Here is a 26,269-nt window from a genome sequence, read left to right on the forward strand (position 1 = left end):
TGTTATTTTTCATGCATTTACTGATTATTTTGAGCTATAAGACCATGAAATTGAAAAGCATTTGAAATGAACTCTGAAAAGGTTCCAAGTTGGCATGGTATCATCATTTCTCCCACATAGCATGTGCGAGAAAGTTGAGAGGGTTATGGCAAAAACTGGATGCACTTCGTGTACAAAACGGACAATCTGTTTCGAAGTATCACGGTTTCATACAGAAACTCGTCTGTTACAAAGGGATTTCATTTTTTGAACTTTTTTGAACTCCATAGTTTTTCTATGTTCAAAATGCACCATTCAAAGCCACATCATCAATTTACCACCCTTTGTGACTTCATTTGTTATTTTTCATGCATTTACTGATTATTTTGAGATATAAGACCATGAAATTGTAAAGCATTTGAAATGAACTCTGAAAAGGTTCCAAGTTGGCATGGTATCATCATTTCACCCACATAGCATGTATAAGAAAGTTGAGAGGGTTACGGCAAAAACTGGATGCACTTCGTGTACAAAACGGACAATCTGTTTCGAAGTATCACGGTTTCATACGGAAACTCGTCTGTTACAAAGGGATTTCATTTTTTTAAACTTACTTGCACTCCATAGTTTTTCTATGTTCAAAATGCACCATTCAAAGCCACATCATCAATTTACAACCCTTTCTGACTTCATTTGCTATTTTTCATGCATCTACTGATTATTTGAGCTATAAGACCATGAAATTGAAAAGCATTTGAAATGAACTCTGAAAAGGTTCCAAGTTGGCATGGTATCATCTTTTCACCCACATAGCATGTGCGAGAAAGTTGAGAGGGTTACGGCAAAAACTGGATGCACTTCGTGTACAAAACGGACAATATGTTTCTAAGTATCACGGTTTCATACGGAAACTCGTCTCTTACAAAGGGATTTCATTCTTTTGAACTTCTTTGAACTCCATAGTTTTTGTGTGTTCAAAATGCACCATTCAAAGCCACATCATCAATTTACAACCCTTTCTGACTTCATTTTTTATTTTTCATGCATTTACAGATTATTTTGAGCTATAAGACCATGAAATTGGAAAGCATTTGAAATGAACTCTGAAAAGGTTCCAAGTGGGCATGGTATCATCATTTCACCCACATAACATGTGCGAGAAAGTTGAGAGGGTTACGGCAAAAACTGGATGCACTTCGTGTACAAAACGGACAATCTGTTTCGAAGTATCACGGTTACATACAGAAACTCGTCTGTTACAAAGGGATTTCATTTTTTTGAACTTATTTGAACTCCATAGTTTTTCTATGTTCAAAATGCACCATTCAAAGGCACATCATCAATTTACAACCCTTTCTGACTTCATTTGTTATTTTTCATGCATCTAGTGATTATTTTGAGATATAAGACCATGAAATTGTAAAGCATTTGAAATGAACTCTGAAAAGGTTCCAAGTTGGCATGGTATCATCATTTCACCCACATAGCATGTATAAGAAAGTTGAGAGGGTTACGGTAAAAACTGGATGCACTTCGTGTACAAAACGGACAATCTGTTTCGAAGTATCACGGTTTCATACGAAAACTCGTCTCTTACAAAGGGATTTCATTTTTTTAACTTACTTGCACTCCATAGTTTTTCTATGTTCAAAATGCACCATTCAAAGCCACATCATCAATTTACAACCCTTTCTGACTTCATTTGCTATTTTTCATGCATCTACTGATTATTTTGAGCTATAAGACCATGAAATTGAAAAGCATTTGAAATGAACTTTGAAAAGGTTCCAAGTTGGCATGGTATCATCTTTTCACCCACATAGCATGTGCGAGAAAGTTGAGAGGGTTACGGCAAAAACTGGATGCACTTCGTGTACAAAACGGACAATCTGTTTCTAAGTATCACGGTTTCATACGGAAACTCGTTTCTTACAAAGGGATTTCATTCTTTTGAACTTATTTGAACTCCATAGTTTTGTGTGTTCAAAATGCTCCATTCAAAGCCACATCATCAATTTACAACCCTTTCTGACTTCATTTGTTATTTTTCATGCATTTACTGATTATTTTGAGCTATAAGACCATGAAATTGAAAAGCATTTGAAATGAACTCTGAAAAGGTTCCAAGTGGGCATGGTATCATCATTTCACCCACATAGCATGTGCGAGAAAGTTGAGAGGGTTACGGCAAAACCTGGATGCACTTCGTGTACAGAAAGGACAATCTGTTTCGAAGTATCACGGTTTCATACGGAAACTCGTCTCTTACAAAGGGATTTCATTCTTTTGAACTTATTTGCACTCCATAGTTTTTCTGTGTTCAGAATGCACCATTCAATGCCACATCATCAATTTACAACCTTTTCTGACTTCATTTGCTATTTTTCACGCATTTACTCATTATTTTGAGCTATAAGACCATGAAATTGAAAAGCATTTGAAATGAACTTTGAAAAGGTTCCAAGTTTGCATGGTATCATCATTTCACCCACATAGCATGTGCGAGAATTTGAGAGGGTTACGGCCAAAACAGGATGCACTTCGTGTACAAAACGGACAATCTGTTTCGAAGTATGAGGGTTTCATACGGAAACTCGTCTATTACAAAGCGATTTCATTCTCTTGAACTTATTTGAACGACATAGTTTTTTTTGTGTTCAAAATGCACCATTCAAAGCCACATCATCAATATACAACCCTTTCTGACTTCATTTGTTATTTTTCATGCATTTACTGATTATTTTGAGCTATAAGACCATGAAATTGAAAAGCATTTGAAATGAACTCTGAAAAGGTTCCAAGTTGGCATGGTATCATCATTTCACCCACATAGCATGTGCGAGAAAGTTGAGAGGGTTACGTCAAAAACTAGATGCACTTCGTGTACAAAACGGACAATCTGTTTCCAAGTATCACGGTTTCATACAGAAACTCGTCTGTTACAAAGGGATTTCATTTTTTTGAACTTATTTGAACTCCATAGTTTTTCTATGTTCAAAATACACCATTCAAAGCCACATCATCAATTTACAACCCTTTTTGACTTCATTTGTTATTTTTCATGCATCTACTGATTATTTTGAGATATAAGACCATGAAATTGTAAAGCATTTGAAATGAACTCTGAAAAGGTTCCAAGTTGGCATGGTATCATCATTTCACCCACATAGCATATATAAGAAAGTTGAGAGGGTTACGGCAAAAACTGGATGCACTTCGTGTACAAAACGGACAATCTGTTTCGAAGTATCACGGTTTCATACGGAAACTCGTCTGTTACAAAGGGATTTCATTTTTTTTAACTTACTTGCACTCCATAGTTTTTCTATGTTCAAAATGCACCATTCAAAGCCACATCATCAATTTACAACCCTTTCTGACTTCATTTGCTATTTTTCATGCATCTACTGATTATTTTGAGCTATAAGACCATGAAATTGAAAAGCATTTGAAATGAACTCTGAAAAGGTTCCAAGTTGGCATGGTATCATCATTTCACCCACATAGCATGTGCGAGAAAGTTGAGAGGGTTACGGCAAAAACTGGATGCACTTCGTGTACAAAACGGACAATCTGTTTCTAAGTATGAGGGTTTCATACGGAAACTCGTCTCTTACCAAGGGATTTCATTATTTTGAACTTATTTGAACTCCATAGTTTTTCTGTGTTCAAAATGCACCATTCAAAGCCACATCATCAATTTACAACCCTTTCTGGCTTAATTTGTTATTTTTTTTCATGCATTTACTGATTATTTTGAGCTATAAGACCATGAAATTGAAAAGCATTTGAAATGAACTCTGAAAAGGTTCCAAGTTGGCATGGTATCATCATTTCACCCACATAGCATGTGCGAGAAAGTTGAGAGGGTTACGGAAAAACTGGATGCACTTCGTGTACAAAACGGACAATCTGTTTCGAAGTATCACGGTTTCATACGGAAACTCGTGTGTTACAAAGGGATTTCATTTTTTGAACTTATTTGAACTCCGTAGTTTTTCTGTGTTCAAAATGCACCATTCAAAGCCACATCATCAATTTACAACCCTTTCTCACTTAATTTGTTATTTTTCATGCATTTACTCATTATTTTGAGCTATAAGACCCTGAAATTCAAAAGCATTTCAAATGAACTCTGAAAAGGTTCCAAGTTGGCATGATGTGATCATTTCACCCACATAGCATTTGCGACAAAGTTGAGAGGGTTACGGCAAAAATTGGATGCACTTCGTGTACAAAACGGACAATCTGTTTCGAAGTATCACGGTTTCATACGGAAACTCGTCTCTTACAAAGGGATTTCATTTTTTCGAACTTATTTGACCTCCATTGTTTTTCCGTGTTCGAAATGCACCATTCAAAGCCACATCATCAATTTACAACCCTTTCTGACTTCATGTGTTATTTTTCATGCATTTATTGATTATTTTCAGCTATAAGACCATGAAATTGAAAAGCATTTGAAATGAACTCTGAAAAGGTTCAAAGTTGGCATGGTATCATCATTTCACCCACATAGCATGTGCGAGAAAGTTGAGAGGGTTACGACAAAAACTGGATGCACTTCGTGTACAAAACGGATAATCTGTTTCGAAGTATGAGGGTTTCATACAGAAACTCGTTTGTTACAAAGGGATTTTATTCTTTTGAACTTATTTGAACTCCATAGTTTTTCTGTGTTCAAAATGCACCATTCAAAGCCACATCATCAATTTACAACCCTTTCTGGCTTCATTTGTTATTTTTTTCATGCGTTTACTCAATATTTTGAGCTATAAGACCATGAAATTGAAAAGCATTTGAAATGAACTCTGAAAAGGTTCCAAGTTGGCATGGTATCATCATTTCACCCACATAGCATGTGCGAGAAATTTGAGAGGGTTACGGCAAAAACTGGATGCACTTCGTGTACAAAACGGACAATCTGTTCCGAAGTATCACGGTTTCATACGGAAATTCATCTCTTACCAAGGGATTTCAGTTTTTTAACTTATTTGAACTCCATAGTTTTTCTGTGTTTAAAATGCACCATTCAAAGCCACATCATCAATTTACAACCCTTTCTGACTTCATTTGTTATTTTTCATGCATTTACTGATTATTTTGAGCTATAAGACCATGAAATTGAAAAGCATTTGAAATGAACTCTGAAAAGGTTCCAAGTTGGCATGGTATCATCAGTTCTCCCACATAGCATGTGCGAGAAAGTTGAGAGGGTTATGGCAAAAACTGGATGCACTTCGTGTACAAAACGGACAATCTGTTTCGAAGTATCACGGTTTCATACAGAAACTCGTCTGTTACAAAGGGATTTCATTTTTTGAACTTATTTGAACTCCATAGTTTTTCTATGTTCAAAATGCACCATTCAAAGCCACATCATCAATTTACCAACCTTTCTGACTTCATTTGTTATTTTTCATGCATTTACTGATTATTTTGAGATATAAGACCCTGAAATTGTAAAGCATTTGAAATGAACTCTGAAAAGGTTCCAAGTTGGCATGGTATCATCATTTCACCCACATAGCATGTATAAGAAAGTTGAGAGGGTTACGGCAAAAACTGGATGCACTTCGTGTACAAAACGGACAATCTGTTTCGAAGTATCACGGTTTCATACGGAAACTCGTCTGTTACAAAGGGATTTCATTTTTTTAAACTTACTTGCACTCCATAGTTTTTCTATGTTCAAAATGCACCATTCAAAGCCACATCATCAATTTACAACCCTTTCTGACTTCATTTGCTATTTTTCATGCATCTACTGATTATTTGAGCTATAAGACCATGAAATTGAAAAGCATTTGAAATGAACTCTGAAAAGGTTCCAAGTTGGCATGGTATCATCTTTTCACCCACATAGCATGTGCGAGAAAGTTGAGAGGGTTACGGCAAAAACTGGATGCACTTTGTCTACAAAACGGACAATATGTTTCTAAGTATCACGGTTTCATACGGAAACTCGTCTCTTACAAAGGGATTTCATTCTTTTGAACTTATTTGAACTCCATAGTTTTTGTGTGTTCAAAATGCACCATTCAAAGCCACATCATCAATTTACAACCCTTTCTGACTTCATTTGTTATTTTTCATGCATTTACAGATTATTTTGAGCTATAAGACCATGAAATTGGAAAGCATTTGAAATGAACTCTGAAAAGGTTCCAAGTGGGCATGGTATCATCATTTCACCCACATAACATGTGCGAGAAAGTTGAGAGGGTTACGGCAAAAACTGGATGCACTTCGTGTACAAAACGGACAATCTGTTTCGAAGTATCACGGTTACATACAGAAACTCGTCTGTTACAGAGGGATTTCATTTTTTTGAACTTATTTGAACTCCATAGTTTTTCTATGTTCAAAATGCACCATTCAAAGGCACATCATCAATTTACAACCCTTTCTGACTTCATTTGTTATTTTTCATGCATCTAGTGATTATTTTGAGATATAAGACCATGAAATTGTAAAGCATTTGAAATGAACTCTGAAAAGGTTCCAAGTTGGCATGGTATCATCATTTCACCCACATAGCATGTATAAGAAAGTTGAGAGGGTTACGGTAAAAACTGGATGCACTTCGTGTACAAAACGGACAATCTGTTTCGAAGTATCACGGTTTCATACGGAAACTCGTCTGTTACAAAGGGATTTCATTTTTTTAACTTACTTGCACTCCATAGTTTTTCTATGTTCAAAATGCACCATTCAAAGCCACATCATCAATTTACAACCCTTTCTGACTTCATTTGCTATTTTTCATGCATCTACTGATTATTTTGAGCTATAAGACCATGAAATTGAAAAGCATTTGAAATGAACTCTGAAAAGGTTCCAAGTTGGCATGGTATCATCTTTTCACCCACATAGCATGTGCGAGAAAGTTGAGAGGGTTACGGCAAAAACTGGATGCACTTCGTGTACAAAACGGACAATCTGTTTCTAAGTATCACGGTTTCATACGGAAACTCGTTTCTTACAAAGGGATTTCATTCTTTTGAACTTATTTGAACTCCATAGTTTTGTGTGTTCAAAATGCTCCATTCAAAGCCACATTATCAATTTACAACCCTTTCTGACTTCATTTGTTATTTTTCATGCATTTACTGATTATTTTGAGCTATAAGACCATGAAATTGAAAAGCATTTGAAATGAACTCTGAAAAGGTTCCAAGTGGGCATGGTATCATCATTTCACCCACATAGCATGTGCGAGAAAGTTAAGAGGGTTACGGCAAAACCTGGATGCACTTCGTGTACAGAACGGACAATCTGTTTCGAAGTATCACGGTTTCATACGGAAACTCGTCTGTTACAAAGGGATTTCATTCTTTTGAACTTATTTGCACTCCATAGTTTTTCTGTGTTCAGAATGCACCATTCAATGCCACATCATCAATTTACAACCTTTTCTGACTTCATTTGCTATTTTCACGCATTTACTCATTATTTTGAGCTATAAGACCATGAAATTGAAAAGCATTTGAAATGAACTTTGAAAAGGTTCCAAGTTTGCATGGTATCATCATTTCACCCACATAGCATGTGCGAGAATTTGAGAGGGTTACGGCCAAAACAGGATGCACTTCGTGTACAAAACGGACAATCTGTTTCGAAGTATGAGGGTTTCATACGGAAACTCGTCTATTACAAAGCGATTTCATTCTCTTGAACTTATTTGAACGACATAGTTTTTTTGTGTTCAAAATGCACCATTCAAAGCCACATCATCCATATACAACCCTTTCTGACTTCATTTGTTATTTTTCATGCATTTACTGATTATTTTGAGCTATAAGACCATGAAATTGAAAAGCATTTGAAATGAACTCTGAAAAGGTTCCAAGTTGGCATGGTATCATCATTTCACCCACATAGCATGTGCGAGAAAGTTGAGAGGGTTACGTCAAAAACTAGATGCACTTCGTGTACAAAACGGACAATCTGTTTCCAAGTATCACGGTTTCATACGGAAACTCGTGTGTTACAAAGGGATTTCATTTTTTTAACTTATTTGAACTCCATAATTTTTCTGTGTTCAAAATCTACCATTCAAAGCCACATCATCAATTTACAACACTTTGTGACTTCAGTTGTTATTTTTCATGCATTTGCTGATTATTTTGAGCTATAAGACCATGAAATTGAACAACATTTGAAATGAACTGTGAAAAGTTTCCAAGTTGGCATGGTATCATCATTTCACCCACATAGCATGTGCGAGAAAGTTGAGAGGGTTCGGCAAAAACTGAATGCACTTCGTGTACAAAACGGACAATCTGTTTCGAAGTATCAGGGTTTCATACGAAAACTCGTCTGTTACAAAGGGATTTCATTTTTTTGAACTTGTTTGAACTCCATAGTTTGTTTGTGTTCAAAATGCACCATTCAAAGCCACATCATCAATTTACAACCCTTTCTGACTTCATTTGTTATTTTTCATCCATTTACTGATTATTTCGAGCTATAAGACCCTGAAATTGAAAAGTATTTGAAATGAACTCTGAAAAGGTTCCAAGTTGGCATGGTATCATCATTTCACCCACTTAGCATGTGCGAGAAAGTTGAGAGGGTTACGACAAAAACTGCATGCACTTCGTGAACAAAACGGACAATCTGTTTTGAAGTATCGGGGTTTCATACGGAAACTCGTCTGTTACAAAGGGATTTCATTTTTTTGAACTTATTTGAACTCCATAGTTTTTCTGTGTTCAAAATGCACCATTCAAAGCCACATCATCAATTTACAACCCTTTTTGACTTCATTTGTTCTTTTTCATTTATTTACTGATTATTTTGAGCTATAAGACCATGAAATTGAAAAGCATTTGAAATGAACTCTGAAAAGGTTCCAAGTTGGCATGGTATCATCATTTCACCTAAATAGCATGTGCGAGAAAGTTCAGAGGGTTACGGCAAAAACTGGATGCATTTCGTGTACAAAACGGACAATCTGTTTCGAAGTGTCACGGTTTCATACGGAAACTCGACCGTTCCAAAGGGAATTCATTTTTTGAACTTATTTGTACTCCATAGTTTTTCTGTGTTCAAAATGCTCCATTCGAAGCCACATCGTCAATTTACAAACCTTTCTGACTTCATTTGCTATTTTTCATGCATTTACTGATTATTTTGAGCTATAAGACCATGAAATTGAAAAGCATTTGAAATGAACTTTGAAAAGGTTCCAAGTTGGCATGGTATCATCATTTCACCCACATAGCATGTGCGAGAAAGTTGAGAGGGTTACGGCAAAAACGAGATGCACTTCGTGTACAAAACAAACAATCTGTTTCGAAGTATGAGGGTTTCATAAGGAAACTCGTCCCTTACAAAGGGATTTCATTCTTTTGAACTTATTTGAACTCCATAGTTTTTCTCTGTTCAAAATGCACCATTCAAAGCCACATCATCAATTTACAACCCTTTCTGACTTCATTTGTTATTTTTCATGCATTTACTCATTATTTTGAGCTATAAGACCATGAAATTGAAAAGCATTTGAAATGAACTGTGAAAAGGTTCCAAGTTGGCATGGTATCATCATTTCACCCACATAGCATGTGCGAGAAAGTTGAGAGGGTTCGGCAAAACCTGGATGCACTTCGTGTACAAAACGGACAATCTGTTTCGAAGTATCAAGGTTTCATACGGAAACTCGTCTGTTACAAAGGGATTTCATTTTTTAAAACTTATTTGAACTCCATAGTTTGTTTGTGTTCAAAATGCATCATTCAAAGCCACATCATCAATTTGCAACCCTTTCTGACTTCAGTTGTTATTTTTCATCCATTTACTGATTATTTTGAGCTATAAGACCATGAAATTGAAAAGCATTTGAAATGAACTCTGAAAAGGTTCCAAGTTGGCATGGTATCATCATTTCACCCACATAGCATGTGCAAGAGTTGAGAGGGTTATGGCAAAAACTGGATGCACTTCGTGTACGAAACGGACAATCTGTTTCGAAGTATCACGGTTTCATACGGAAACTCGTTTGTTACAAAGGGATTTCATTTTTCTAAACTTATTTTAACTCCATGCTTTTTCTATGATCAAAATGCACCATTCAAAGCCACATCATCAATTTACAACCCTTTCTGACTTCATGTGTTATTTTTCATGCATTTACTGATTATTTTCAGCTATAAGACCATGAAATTGAAAAGCATTTGAAATGAACTCTGAAAAGGTTCCAAGTTGGCATGGTATCATCATTTCACCCACATAGCATGCGCGAGAAAGTTGAGAGGGTTACGACAAAGACTGGATGCACTTCGTGTACGAAACGAACAATCTATTTCGAAGTATGAGGGTTTCATACGGAAACTCGTTTGTTACAAAGGGCTTTCATTTTTCTGAACTTATTTGAACTCCATAGTTTTTCTAAGATAAGAATGCACCATTCAAAGCCACATCATCAATTTACAACCCTTTCTGACTTCATTTGTTATTTTTCATGCATTTACTGATTATTTTGAGCTATAAGACCATGAAATTGAAAAGCATTTGAAATGAACTCTGAAAAGGTTCCAAGTTGGCAGAGTATCATCATTTCACCCACATAGCATGTGCGAGAAAGTTGAGAGGGTTACGGCAAAAACTGGATGCACTTCGTGTACAAAACGGACAATCTGTTTCTAAGTATCACTGTTTCATACGGAAACTCGTCTTTTACATAGGGATTTCATTCTTTTGAACTTATTTGAACTCCATAGTTTTTCTGTGTTCAAAATGCACCATTCAAAGCCACATCATCAATTTACAACCCTTTCTGACTTCATTTGTTATTTTTCATGCATTTACTGATTATTTTGAGCTATAAGACCACGAAATTGAAAAGCATTTGAAATGAACTCTGAAAAGGTTCCAAGTGGGCATGGTATCATCATTTCACCCACATAGCATGTGCAAAAAAGTTGAGAGGGTTACGGCCAAAACAGGATGCACTTCGTGTACAAAACGGACAATCTGTTTCGAAGTATGAGGGTTTCATACGGAAACTCGTCTATTACAAAGCGATTTCATTCTCTTGAACTTATTTGAACTACATAGGTTTTTTGTGTTCAAAATGCACCATTCAAAGCCACATCATCAATATACAACCCTTTGTGACTTCAATTGTTATTTTTCATGCATTTACTAATTATTTTGAGCTATAAGACCATGAAACTGAAAAGCATTTGAAATGAACTCTGAAAAGGTTCCAAGTTGGCATGGTATCATCATTTCACCCACATAGCATGTGCGAGAAAGTTGAGAGGGTTACGGCAAAAGCTGGATGCACTTCGTGTACAAAACGGACAATCTGTTTCCAAGTATCACGGTTTCATACGGAAACTCGTGTGTTACAAAGGGATTTCATTTTTTTTAACTTATTTGAACTCCATAATTTTTCTATGTTCAAAATGCACCATTCAAAGCCACATCATCAATTTACAACACTTTGTGACTTCATTTGTTATTTTTCATGCATTTGCTGATTATTTTGAGCTATAAGACCATGAAATTGAACAACATTTGAAATGAACTGTGAAAAGTGTCCAAGTTGACATGGTATCATCATTTCACCCACATAGCATGTGCGAGAAAGTTGAGAGGGTTCGGCAAAAACTGAATGCACTTCGTGTACAAAACGGACAATCTGTTTCGAAGTATCAGGGTTTCATACGGAAACTCGTCTGTTACAAAGGGATTTCATTTTTTTGAACTTATTTGAACTCCATAGTTTGTTTGTGTTCAAAATGCACCATTCAAAGCCACATCATCAATTTACAACCCTTTCTGACTTCATTTGTTATTTTTCATCCATTTACTGATTATTTTGAGCTATAAGACCCTGAAATTGAAAAGTATTTGAAATGAACTCTCAAAAAGTTCCAAGTTGGCATGGTATCATCATTTCACCCACATAGCATGTGCGAGAAAGTTGAGAGGGTTACGGCAAAAACTGCATCCACTTCGTGAACAAAACGGACAATCTGTTTTGAAGTATCAGGGTTTCATACGGAAACTCGTCTCTTACAAAGGGATTTCATTTTTTTTGAATTTTTTGAACTCCATACTTTTTGTGTGTTCAAAATGTACCATTCAAAGCCACATCATCAATTTACAACCCTTTTTGACTTCATTTGTTCTTTTTCATGTTTTTACTGATTATTTTGAGCTATAAGACCATGAAATTGAAAAGCATTTGAAATGAACTCTGAAAAGGTTCCAAGTTGGCATGGTATCATCATTTCACCTAAATAGCATGTGCGATAAAGTTGAGAGGGTTACGGCAAAAACTGGATGCATTTCGTGTACAAAACGGACAATCTGTTAAGAAGTATCACGGTTTCATACGGAAACTCGTCCGTTACAAAGGGATTTCATTTTTTGAACTTATTTGTACTCCATAGTTTTTCTGTGTTCAAAATGCACCATTCAAAGCCACATCGTCAATTTACAAACCTTTCTGACTTCATTTGCTATTTTTCATGCATTTACTGATTATTTTGAGCTATAAGACCATGAAATTGAAAAGCATTTGAAATGAACTTTGAAAAGGTTCCAAGTTGGCATGGTATCATCATTTCACCCACATAGCATGTGCGAGAAAGTTGAGAGGGTTACGGCAAAAATTGGATGCACTTCGTGTACAAAATAGACAATCTGTTTCGAAGTATGAGGGTTTCATACGGAAACTCGTCTCTTACAAAGGGATTTCATTCTTTTGAACTTATTTGAACTCCATAGTTTTTCTATGTTCAAAATGCACCATTCAAAGCCACATCGTCAATTTACAACCCTTTCTAACTTCATTTGTTATTTTTCATGCATTTACTCATTATTTTGAGCTATAAGACCATGAAATTGAAAAGCATTTGAAATGAACTGTGAAAAGGTTCCAAGTTGGCATGGTATCATCATTTCACCCACATAGCTTGTGCGAGAAAGTTGAGAGGGTTCGGCAAAAACTGGATGCACTTCGTGTACAAAACGGACAATCTGTTTCGAAGTATCACGGTTTCATACGGAAACTCGTGTGTTACAAAGGGATTTCATTTTTTGAACTTATTTGAACTCCATTGTTTGTTTGTGTTCAAAATGCACCATTCAAAGCCACATCATCAATTTGCAACCCTTTCTGACTTCACTTGTTATTTTTCATCCATTTACTGATTATTTTGAGCTATAAGACCCTGAAATTGAAAAGCATTTGAAATGAACTCTGAAAATGTTCCAAGTTGGCATGGTATCATCATTTCACCCACATAGCATGTGCGAGAAAGTTGAGAGGGTTACGGCAAAAACTGGATGCACTTCGTGTACAAAACGGACAATCTGTTTCGAAGTATGAGGGTTTCATACGGAAACTCGTCTTTTACAAAGGGATTTCATTTTTTAAAACTTATTTGAACTCCATAGTTTTTCTATGTTCAAAATGCACCATTCAAAGCCACATCATCAATTTACAACCCTTTCTGACTTCATTTGTTATTTTTCATGCATTTACTCATTATTTGGAGCTATAAGACCATGAAATTGAAAAGCATTTGAAATGAACTCTGAAAAGGTTCCAAGTTGGCATGGTATCATCATTTCACCCACATAGCATGTGCAAGAGTTGAGAGGGTTACGGCAAAAACTGGATGCACTTCGTGTACGAAACGGACAATCTGTTTCGAAGTATCAGGGTTTCATACGGAAACTCGTTTGTTACAAAGGGATTTCATTTTTCTGAACTTATTTGAACTCCATGTTTTTCTATGATCAAAATGCACCATTCAAAGCCACATCATCAATTTACAACCCTTTCTGACTTCATGTGTTATTTTTCATGCATTTACTGATTATTTTGAGCTATAATACCATGAAATTGAAAAGCATTTGAAATGAACTCTGAAAAGGTTCCAAGTTGGCATGGTATCATCATTTCACCCACATAGCATGCGCGAGAAAGTTGAGAGGGTTACGGCAAAGACTGGATGCACTTCGTGTACGAAACGGACAATCTATTTCGAAGTATCAGGGTTTCATACGGAAACTCGTTTGTTACAAAGGGCTTTCATTTTTCTGAACTTATTTGAACTCCATAGTTTTTCTAAGATCAAAATGCACCATTCAAAGCCACATCATCAATTTACAACCCTTTCTGACTTCATTTGTTATTTTTCATGCATTTACTGATTATTTTGAGCTATAAGACCATGAAATTTAAAAGCATTTGAAATGAACTCTGAAAAGGTTCCAAGTTGGCATAGTATCATCATTTCACCCACATAGCATGTGCGAGAATGTTGAGACGGTTACGGAAAAGACTAGATGCACTTCGTGTACAAAACGGACAATCTCTTTCTAAGTATCAGGGTTTCATACGGAAACTCGTCTCTTACAAAGGGATTTCATTTTTTTGTACTTATTTGAACTCCATAGTTTTTATGTGTTCAAAATGCACCATTCAAAGCCACAGACCTCCTGGTAGACCAAGGAAGACTAGGATAAGGGCACAGTCTGAAGGAAAAGGCCTAGGAGGTAGGAGAAAGAAGTGCTCTCGCTGTGGAAGACTAGGACACCGTGGGACCCACTGCAAAGAGTCCAGTGATCCTGCTTTTGGAGAAGATGAGCATTGGGGTGCAGATAATGCTGGAACAGAAGCTCCAGAATCTGCTCAAGCAACTGCCCAAACTGAAGCTCCTGCTGCTCCTGGCTCTCCTGCTGTTGCTAGTTCTCCTCAACCTGCTACTAGCTCTCCTGCTGCTTTTGGCTATCCTCCACCAGCTACTATCTCTCGTGCTGGTACTTCCTCTAAGGCTATTGATACTAATCTTGCTAGGTATGCAATATATTGTACTGCATGTACATGCATTAATTATGTAGCTATTTTTGTTGACTGATCTTGATTGTGTTCATGTTTCTCAGCCCAAAGAAGAATTACAAAAGGCCAGCTACAAGAGGTACAAAGTGGGGTTCACCACAGGAGAAGGCGAAAGGCGGCATGCAATCAACTGTAAACACAAGGAGCAAGGCTGCTAATCCTACGGCCAACACAAGGAGCAAGATGGGCAAACTGAATTGATCATGTTGTGGATCTAGTCTGTTTAATGTTAGATGTTGTCAAACAACTGTTGGTTTGTAATGCTGGAGTGTGAACTGTTGTTTAATGCTGGAGTGTGAACTGCTGTTTAATGTTAGATGAATTGATCATGTTGTGGAATCTATTCTGTTTAATGCTGGAGTGTGTTGTGGAATCATATGATTGCTCACTTTTGCCCCTAAATATCTTGCTAGGTGCTCAAAATTGCACCTTTTGTTGTCATTCTGTGTTGAACTACCAGGAATTGGTGATAATTTTAACACAACACATGATATCCATTACATCTAGGGCACAACATTACATTTGCTCAAGTTCACAACACTGCACAAATGATAGAATTACATCTAGGGCACAACACACTAGCATAAACATAACACACACACTGCCACTTAATTGGCTTGCTTAGACCAAATAGAAACTAAACTAGCCACAATGTTGATGCCAAGAACAAAGAGAAAACCAATTGTTTCCATGAGCTCATTCCTTTTCTTCAACTTCAATTGCATTTTCTTGTTTTCATTGTTCAGATCCATAACCTTCTTCTCCATCCTACTAGCTTTGATCCAACTACGTTCAAGGCCACCATGGAGCTCCTCAAAAGCTTACCCCACTAGCTCAGTGGGAGGGGGTCAATCCAAACAACCCAATCACACTCATCGGGAAGCTGTTAAATCAGAGTTCACATAATTAGGTGAAATTCATAACTTTGCAATAAATCGATGAAAACAGAGTACCAAATGATGTTTGAGGAATTACATCGAGTGGACAACCCAAAAACCTTCTTCCCGTGCTTGCTCCACCCCAAGAAACACGGCGAGCAGGAATTAGCCCATGCCCCGGGCAACGGTGATTCGAGCGCTCCTCAAGGCCGTAGAAACTTGGATTGGGAATGAAAAACTCGGATTGGAACTGCACAATCCCGCAGCCATCCACCTACGAGCCATAAAGACGCATATTACGGCCCATCCCGCGAAACCCTAGATGAGAAATCCCCAAATCCAATGTCAACCAAAAATCCAAATCGACTTACCTCACTTTCTGCGGAGGAGCTTGCAGACGACATTGCGGACGTACACATGGACGTGCCCCAGTGGTGAAAACGGGGACGGGGCGTGACGGACCGCTAAATCTGGACAAAACTCGGGAAAATGGAGCTCTGAGGTCGAGCCTCGAGAGGAGAAAGCTTAACTAGTGTGGCTCGCGCATTTCATCGAACACCTCATGTGCATAGGAGGTGAGCTAGAGCACCCAAATGCCCTTCCCTCGCTGGCCAGAAAAAACAGAGTGCTCTGCCGCGGCGATGGGTATATATAGGCAAATTAGTTGTCCCGGTTCATGGCATAAATCGGGCTAAAGCCCCCCCCCCTTCTATACCGGTTCAACGCACGAACCGATACCAATGGATGTGGGCCAGGAGCGCGGCCCATTGGTCCCGGTTCGTGCCTAGAACCGGGACAAATGGGTCCAGACGAACCGGGACCAAGGCCCACGAGGCCCCGGCCGACCCCCTGGGCTCATGAACCGGGTCTAATGCCCCCATGGGTCCCGGTTCGTGAAGAACCGGGACTAATGGGCTGGCCAGGCCCGAACCAAAGCCCTGTTTTCTACTAGTGCATCCACCTCAAACTAGGGACTTGCCTCCAACAATTGGAGACAAAATGGGCTAACACATAGGATAAGGTCGTTGCCATCGCACATGCTTTGCCCAATGGTGCCCTCCAGCGGCGGTGAGAAGGGGTCGCCTCTGTTGTCCAGGGTTAAGCGGCGTGGGGCAGCCCTTTTTTGTCTTTGAGTCTAATGATGATTGTATTGGAATCATTAGTTGCATCCCTAGAGAAGCAACCATATTGATGCTTTTTTTGAATAGAAGCAAAAGACTTGCCTCATATATTAAAAAGGAGGGGAGTTTTACAGAGTAGGAAAAGGCTTTACATCATAGCCCGTCCAAAACACACGGTAAAACGTCAACTACTCTCGCGGCATGATGTTGCTCAGGTGCCTCACTCCTGCCGTAACCCAAAGCTTTGCTTCATCTTGGATCATCTTGAAGATGTATATGGGTAGCGTTCATTTTTTCCTGAAGACTCTAGCGTTTCTCTCATTCCAGAGTACCCAACTGACAAGCATAGTCAATGAGGCGATGACCTTCCTGTTCATCGTGTTTGGCTTCGACATGCTCGTCCACCAGTACTTGATGTTCCGCTCAGCCAACCATTGGCGAGTGTCAAGTGATCCAAGGCCAAGCCAGCTCTTTACCAGTCTCCAAATGCGCTGCGTGAATCTACACCGATAGAATAGATGTGCAACCGTTTCGTGCTCCCTTCTACACAGAGTGCATAGTCCACAATTATCCCAGCCTCGCTTCTCCAATCTATCTGTCATCCAAATCCTGTTTTGGATCGCTAACCAGGAGAAGAACTTGATCTTCGGAGGTGCCCAAACCTTCCAAATGGTCTTGTTCATGGTGGTTGTCATGGAGCCCAGGAATTGTATCCTGTAAGCGGATGCCGCAGAGTACTCCCCGTTGGCCTCGAACTTCCAAGAGATGTCGTCCTCCACGTCCGAGACAAGTTGGAATTGCTCAAGACGAACCCAAAGATCAACAAACTGCACAATGTGATACTAAATTTATCCTCACGAGAGAATGCATCCAAGGAAGGTAAAGCTAGCAATCAGTATGTTGGTATGCATAAACAACTTGTAGATCTGCTTACCAAAGTTGCTTGGGCGAGTGAAATTTGTTGAAATAAGGGAAAAGTTCCGTGTCATTGGGATAAATATTGTGCGGCAGGTTTAAGTTATGCACATAAACCAATTACCCAAGTTTGTAGCAATTACTCCCTCCGTTTCAAATAACTCTTTGCATTTATTTATACAAGACCACTATGGCAAGTATACTTTGCATTCATACAAGGCCATCTTCAATAATGAAGACAAAAGTTAATAATTCTACCTCCGTCACGGTTTAGAAGGCACAGTTAAGTTTGCGTGCATTTCTACAACACACAAGGCTTAAGGCGCATTGCATTTACTCCTAGCAGCTAATTAGTACTCCGTTGTATTATTTTTATATGCATGTGTAGTGTGAATACTATTTTTTAACTCATTTTATAGTCAATCAATAACCGCCTACGTTTTAGAGAATTTGCATGCACGCCTTCTAAACCGTGACGGAGGAACTATTTCTTTGTATGAGCAACCTGTTTAATAGTATTTACACGCAAGTAGCCATAATGACAATTCACTCAGCTTTCTATCTTTTTCTCGCATGTATGCAACGTATTAATGATCCCAATAAATAAAGAGAGAAGTTGGTTTACAAAGCAAGGCTTTAATTTTCATCTTTACAATATGAGTTTGTGGCATAAAAATGGAGGGAGTGTGATGTTTTCACCTTTTTCTGAATCAAATGTATATAAATGTGTTTTAGTGTATTTGTTCATTCATTTCAGTCTGTATGTAGTTTGTACTAAAATATTTAAAATATCTTATAATTGGGAAGAGAGGTGATTGTCATGTATCTCAATCGTGTGAAGCTGGAAACCTGGTCTTTTTGTGTGTTCGTTCGCTAACTGTGTTGCAGTGAGTTCGCGTTGAGATCTTGAGATGCTGCAACTACGTAAGTGTAGAAGAGCTTTGTAAGAAGAGTTGATTAATTATTTCACACGGCGAAAGGAAAGGACTACCTTCTTTGATAAATTTCACAGTAATTCATCTAACTGTATAGTTCATATCGTTTTCTGTTAGCTAGAGTGGCTTCTGGCCATCTTCATCGGGCATTAGAAGTGATCGAATTGGGGAATCAATAGAGATTGATGGATCGCTTTTCCTGTGGGAGACGATCCACACATTGTTCATCGTGTCTCGAATATTTTAAAAGTTACATAAAGTAACTTTACACGGAACAGTACCATGCACTAGAATATATAGGAGCTAAGCAGTCCAAATCGTAGCCTGTAACTCGATCAGCAGCACGCGACCCACTCGGCCCTGTTTGTTTCAGAAGTCCCGAGATTTTTTTAGTCCCAACTTAAAAGTCTCTAGTTCCTACCCGTTTGTTTTCAGAGATTAAATAGGGACTAGAGGTCATTAAATGACATGTAAAAAGACCATATTACCCTTAGTAATGTAATAGTAGTTATTAAATGACATGCTAAAAATAGGGGCATTGTTGGAAAAATTGTCAAAAAGTCCCAAAAAGACCCTCTCATAAGGACTTCTCCAAATAGTCCCAAATACCCCTTTTTAGTCCCTAAAAGTCCCTCCTGTTTGTTTCACATGAGACTTTTTGAGACTTTTTAGACCCTACATCAAAAAGTCCCTGAAAACAAACACCCCCTGAACTTTCTGCTGCATGCACCACATACACGAAAGCTACCCCTTGGACGTCATACATTTTGCATAAGGCATAAACAATAATGACATATGATACAGACGTTCGCTAAAAAATAGCTTGATGTATAAATGTTGATTTTTTTTCTTCAATGCAATCTACCATTAGGATGCCTCATCAAAGAAAATAAAAAATAAAGACTCGAATACATATGCATCTTTACTTTTCACTTTAACTTTTTCAACTTTGTAGACAAGACCATATATTTTTTCTTCAAGCACCCGCCTCCTGCATACGATCCCGTTTCCTTATCCGAATCTACTTTTTCTAACATCCGATCCTACATGGCGTACGGGGTATCATCCCGAGGCTATGCATTGTACATGTCCTAAGAGCATGTACAGCCACACCCCCAAGAGTCCTCAAGAGCACTTTTGAACCATCGACATTAAAAAAATTGTCCAGTTGCGCGCTCAGCTTTTTATTTTTTGTTGATTTGACCAAAAAATGTGCCACCGTTTCCAAGGCAAACACAGGGAGTTGAGCTCGGGGGGCATCTTGGGGGATAATTTCGTCGGCATGAAGGTGATGGCTCACCTGCCAACGTCTCTCTCTCTCCTTCCTTTTCCTCCCTGGTCGACCCACGTGGCCCCCTCCACACACACACATCCCCTCTCTCTTTCCCTCCACGCACACACGGACACGGCTTCTCGGGGACGCAACGAGTGGAAAAATTTACCTCCCACGACCAAAAGTTTCGTCGGCAGCCCCCAAGCGGCGAATAAAATGCCTCGTGGGGGGGCCAAATGGCTGGAGGTGCCCTAACACTTTCATATTTCGGACAATTCTAACCGGGTCACCCATTTCGTTCACGCGTGTGTGTTAGGATCACCGCGGATACAATACTTTGTTCAACACGTCTATTTTTTATCTGCACGTGATCCATTCCACTTTAAATTTGGGCATGATTCGCGTCGGCGTGAACACGCAGGACAGGTGTGCAAGATGCCCACCCTTCTCCTCCCCCTGACCCGTCAGTCGGTGACACAACGTCGCCATTTCCCCAGAATTTAAAAAAAGTATCCGACCATTCGCGCATGCCATGGACGACGACGACACGCCGACCCTCGACGCCGCCGCCGGCCTCGCCTCCCTCGCCTCTGCCGGTCCCATCTCCACAAATGTGGTCAGTCCCCGCGGTGCTTCCAAAGCACCGATGCTAACCAAAAAAAAGAAGGTGCTCACGTCCGAGGAGTGTGTCGTCCAAAGTTTGAGGAGGAAGAACCATCGGCATCTGCAAGAAGCCAGGAACGACTCCGCGGCCGCGTCCTCCCTCGTCGTCGCCGCAAGCAAGAGGGTGGCCACGAGGCTGGCCCTGCTGATGCTAGGGTTAAACCCGGGCCAACACGGGCTCGTCATTGCCGTTGTGGTCGCGACCAGCATTGGCTCATCGCCCGTTCGTCACACACTTCCGGACTCGCCGCACATGTCCACAACGTCGTACGCGCATGACTTCCACACGCACAACCCGCAAGCCTCCCGTTTGTCCAACTCTACAGGCTCCGGTTCACCGGAGGTGAGCATGGTTGCGCCTGCCATGCTAGTGCCCATGTGCATCGATCACAACACGATACCTGTGGGTAGTGGATCGTCCTCGAGGGGTGCGCAGAAATGGCATCGCGAGCTCCCAACTAATGCCATGGGGAACGCCCGCAACCTGTTCAACAAAATGCCGATTGCAGAAGACGAGGCCAACCGCATGTTCCTGGAGAACATCATCTACGAAGGTGCTGGCGGTGGCATTGCCTTCGATCCCGACGAGACACAAATCCAAGATGCCCCCTTCATGGTCGGGCACAATAACATGGGGTACTCGTTTGGTGAAGACAATGAAGGCATGGCCGACCCCTTCATAGAGGACCAACTCGGCATGGACAACTCTTACCCGCTAGAGCACGAGTTCCCGGAAGGCTACGACCTAGAGGAAGAGGATGATGAAGTGGACAGTGATGGAGAGCCATTGTTTTTGGAGGAAGAGCTCCCCACCCAAGCCAATGCAAAGAAGAAACTGAAGAGCAAGCGGACCAAAGCATACACAAAGAATGAGGACAAACTCCTTTATGAATGTTGAAGAGAAGACAAGCTATTTTGTAAAGCATCATTACCAACAAGGATTCAAGAGGGAGGAGCAAATTAGGGCGTTTATGGACATACACAAGAAGAAGCTCGTGTTGGAGGCGAAGAAGCAAGCGAAGATGCTAGAGATCGAAGCCACCAAAGCTGTCACTAGAGCAAGAGAAATCCGACTCGCTTGCATGACGAAGGGGGTCGAGATCATGAAGATGGACTTGAACACAGTCTTCCTGAAGAAGCGTTCTTAGTTCGAGAAGATGGAAGTCGACATACTGAACCTCGATGACGAGTGATCCATGGCCGAGAGCGCCATATTTTTTATATGCTCGCAAATGTGCGGACATAACCACGACCAAGATGGCCTGGTCGAACTATAGTCTCATTTTGTGTGATGGCATGTGTGCCAGCCGCTCACAAGTGCGTCTAGCATGAATTGCGTGTTTTTTTTAAAGTCTAGCATATATATGCCAACCACTGGCATATCACCGACGTGAACTTTTGGCACCGACATGACCTGTGACCATAGACTTTAAAAAATATATGATATGTGTGACGAAAAATATATCGCTTCGTTGGACGCATGACGGATCTATTTACGAAGGACGAACGAGCGGAAGCAAACTGATAAAAGCCGCACGAAGTTTGCGTCCTTTGGGTCGGATGGTTGGAATTGCTGTCGTGAAGTTGCTCTTAGCTACTGTGTGCATACATTCAAGAGTTTTTCAACCTTTTACAACTGAATGCAGCTAGTATATACTTCTGCCACTTGCGCCCAACATGCAGGCCGGCAGGAGGCAGGGGCCAGAACTAAAGCCTAAATCCAAGCTCGTCCGACGACGACTGATCCGCTGACGAGCTGCTGAATATATGTGTCCCAGCTCCAAACTTGTCTAATTGAACGGCATGGATTCAGGAGTAGCTTCTGGCAAGCTACCTAGCTTGGCTCGGGAGTGGTCACCGGTCAGGTATCAGAATGATGCATGTGGCGCAATGAGTCCATATGAACCTCCTGGTAACCCGTCAAGAATGATTAATAGCACCAGGGATCCTACAACTTGTACATAATGTGATGGGTTGATTTCAAAACTTGCAAAGTGATCCTATTTGATCCTACAACTTGTTTCTCTTGTGCAGTTTTAGTCCACGGCGAATCACAGCACGCCAAGTGGACAGAGTGGAGGCAGGTTGGTGGTTTTGCAAAATGACCCTTCCATTTATCACTTACTAATCAACACCCAGGCCGTTTCAAATAGCACCTGAATTAATAAAGCTCGTCGGCCATGGCGATGATCTCCTCCAGGTTGAGGAACATCCTGGTGCGGTGCCTCTTGATGATGAGCAGCCTGGGCTTGACCTTGGGGCTCTCCCCGAGCGCCATCGCAGTTTCCTTGGGCAGCGAGTAGGCGGCGCGCATGAACCGGTTGAAATCGACCATGGTGACGCCGTGCGGCGACTTGGAGGCATCGATGGTGAACTCCATGTAGGCGTGCGTGCCGATGATGGCGTGCTTGAAGCAGTGCACCTGATCGTCCTTGCTGAAGTCGATCAAGGGGTACTTGAACAACTTCTGGAGCAGGGTGTGGTACTTGATGGTCCACCAGAGCGCCATGTCCGTGATGAGGAACTGGACCTCGCCGTTGAACTGGCTGGCCGTGGTGAAGAGCGGCACGATCACGTCGGTGAAGTCGTGGAAGAGGTTCCCCGTGTAACCGGTGAGCGAGAAGATCACCACGGGCACGTCGTGGTACCTGGTGCACTCGGCGGCCACCTTGCTCGACTTCACCGTCAGCTCCGTGATGTGGCTGAGGCAGAACTCGTCGCCTTTCCGCGGGTAAGGCTTGATCTTCCACACCTCGTCCCTCTGCGAACCCTCGGGCTCCATGAACAACACCGATCAGTGCATCTTAAAGCAGAGATCAGTCTTGAAATATTTCGTCTTGTTTGATGCGTGCGTGCGTGTATACTTTATCGTCTCCTCATCTATCAGAACAGAGCACCATTAAAATATTCTGCTAGTCATCGCTAACCCGTGAAGGTGCCGAAGAAAGTTCAGAATTCTCTGAAATAGTTTTGCGAGATGAGCCTTTCTTGCTTCTCCTAGGCTTGACTCTTGGCTCGCCCTTGCCATTTTGCTCTGAAATGCTTTGACTTGGATATTTATCTATGTTTCTTGGCTCTCTTCCTGCAACATGTAGCTCCGACGTAGAAACTGAATCAGTGGCAGGTTGAACTTCATAGCTTTCCGAATCGCCTCTCTGCATCTTAGGGGCATGCAGCTGCTGATGCTTGGCTGCACTGGAAGGCATGCTTTCTGACTTTATCGAACCAATGGGATGACCAAATGTTGAGGGAGGCATATAGTTTTGCTTGACATTTTGAATAATACTAGAATACGAGGATTGGTGACAACTCAGTGGAGTCCTGATGTTTTGGCCAGATTTACACTTTCAGGTGACAGTTTTACACTTTCAGTTAACACTCTAGAAAAAATTCAGTTCAGCATGTTCTGAATTTCTTCACCAAGCTCCATTGCAAACAGTACTTACAGAAATACAGAGTTCGCTGGTTGAAGAGTCATCTGTGCATACATCTCATCGGTGTCCTTGTCGGCGTGTGGAAGACAAGTAATCAAGCATTCTTCAGGGTTAAATGGCTAATGCATCCGGCAACTAACCCCTACACCTGAACCTGAAGATGAACCGTGTGCACTTACATGCATGGTGATGTTGTGAACTTGGCACAGCAGCTGGGACGACATGCTCGGGTAGTTCGGGATGCGGGGGTTGGGCGTCTTCTTGGTGGTCGCCGCGACCTGCCAGATCAAAAAACTTAGGTAATCTGAACCAGATGAACGGAGCGGCTCGCGCAGTGGGATTCAGACGGACCTGCACGCTCACCTGAATTAATTTTGTTTCTTTTGTTGGTGCCCCCTCCCCCCAACAGCAGACATCTCGCTTCCCCGCCCCGTAGCAATGTTTCTCCGATTACCGCCTCCCTCTTCTGAGACCATGTTCAACACGCACTCGTTTGTGCTACTACTAGCTTAGCTTAGGGCGCCAATGGCGGTTTCTGTTATGCTCTGCTCTCGGAGGCGGCACGACATGTCGTTCTCCGCACATCGCGGGCTAGCTGCATCTGCATGGGTTTTCGTCCTCTTCTCATGCTGTCACCTCATGCCTCACCTGCCTGGTTGAAGGACTAGTTGTCCTAGTGATCCCATCAGAGGTGCATGTATGCGCTTATTCTAAACAGGAAACATGCATGAACTTAGATGTGCATGCATGGAGCTGCTCCATCGGTGCATGCATGCGCTTATTCTAAACAGGAAACATGCATGGAGCCGCTCCATCAGAGGTGCATGCATGCGCTTATTCTAATAAGTCGAACGCACGGTTAATCAGACATAACTGGCACATGCATGGCTACCTCCCAACTCAACTAATCAAATGTTCAAAATAAGTTGGGATTGGTATCTGCACGTGAAATGATCTCTACTTATCAAACTGGGTTACAGATGGCAATTAGTATCTGCAGCTTACAGATGGCCTGAGGGTTGATTAATAAGTGATAAATGGAAGGGCCACTTTGCAACCCTGTCCACTCTGTTCACTTGACGCGCTGTGGCTGTGATCCGCTGTGGACTAAAACTGCACAAGAGAAGCAAATTGTAAGATTAAACAGGGTCACTTTACAAGTTCTAGGATCAAACCATCACATCGTGTGCAAGTTGTAGGATCTCTTGTGCTATTACCTCAGAAATGAAAGCCTAATCCCAAGCTCATTCAGTCCGGGCTGTCTGCTGGTCCACCCCTCCAACCCGGCCTGCTGGCAGAGCCGTTGATCCTTAACCGATCATATGGACAACCTGCAGTTTCGTCAAGAATTTGCAGCCAGCAGCAGGGACACACATACGCAGCAAGATGCCTCGTTTCTCGCGAGAATGCCGCAGCAGCAGCCGAAAGCCTGAGAGCGGGAGTCCGTCGTCTCGTCCACATGTGAGCCCGCCTCTCGCTTATATCTGCATGGCGTTTCCCCCTCAATCCGACGATATCCGAGATGCCCGCTTGTCCCCCCTCCTGCACGGATCACTCGTCGCTCTCGGTCCCGGGCACCACAGTTGCAGTACGGCGACCATCTCCATGGCATTTTCGTCTCAAATGAATCATTATTGATTTACCAACACCATGGCCAGTCTACGCATGACTCTTTTCTGTAGTAAGTTTCTACTGCTTACTGTTTGGCAGTTGGGACCAGGGCATACAGTATATGGCTTCTTCAGAAGATTGTACCTGTGGGCTGTAGCTGCGGGACACATCTTTCTTTCGGCATAAGAGCTTTTTTTCGATATGGAGGAATACTTTAGGATTCTGCGTCAGAACGATGTATACAACTACTTTATTAATAAAAGGTTCAACTAATATGTGCAGTGTAATGTAAAATCTCATTCAAAGATAAAATAATCAGAGATCACAAAGCCACATCTGTCTAACTATAGAACTGGATGTTTAACCACCTATTTTATTGTTTCACCATCATGCAAACCGATTGTAGGTATCCCGTGCTATCGTCTTCATCAGTTGCACCCATAAACCATATGCTTCTTGGCTTTCGCACGATTGAGTGACGACCATGTATGGATCCAGCCAGTTGTTCTGTAGATAACCTGTAAAAAATTAGTGATATTATGCATGTTAGAAATGACGTCATTCCGTTAATTCTATTGGTAGAAAGTAATGAAC

The 26,269-nt window shown here is 40.9% G+C and overlaps 1 protein-coding gene across 1 annotated transcript; it reads right to left on the reverse strand.

Moving 5' to 3' along the window:
- Window positions 1–22,543: 22,543 nt before the first annotated feature.
- LOC123430157 (alpha-1,3-arabinosyltransferase XAT3-like) lies at window positions 22,544–24,345 on the reverse strand. The gene has a single exon (XM_045114055.1). It carries the CDS (start codon window positions 23,410–23,412, stop codon window positions 22,792–22,794), a length of 621 nt encoding a protein of 206 aa, XP_044969990.1. The 5' UTR covers window positions 23,413–24,345; the 3' UTR covers window positions 22,544–22,791.
- Between the last annotated feature and the right edge of the window lie 1,924 nt (window positions 24,346–26,269).

The sequence above is a fragment of the Hordeum vulgare genome, chromosome 2H (assembly GCF_904849725.1).
Source record: "Hordeum vulgare subsp. vulgare chromosome 2H, MorexV3_pseudomolecules_assembly, whole genome shotgun sequence".
Lineage (NCBI taxonomy): Eukaryota > Viridiplantae > Streptophyta > Magnoliopsida > Poales > Poaceae > Hordeum > Hordeum vulgare.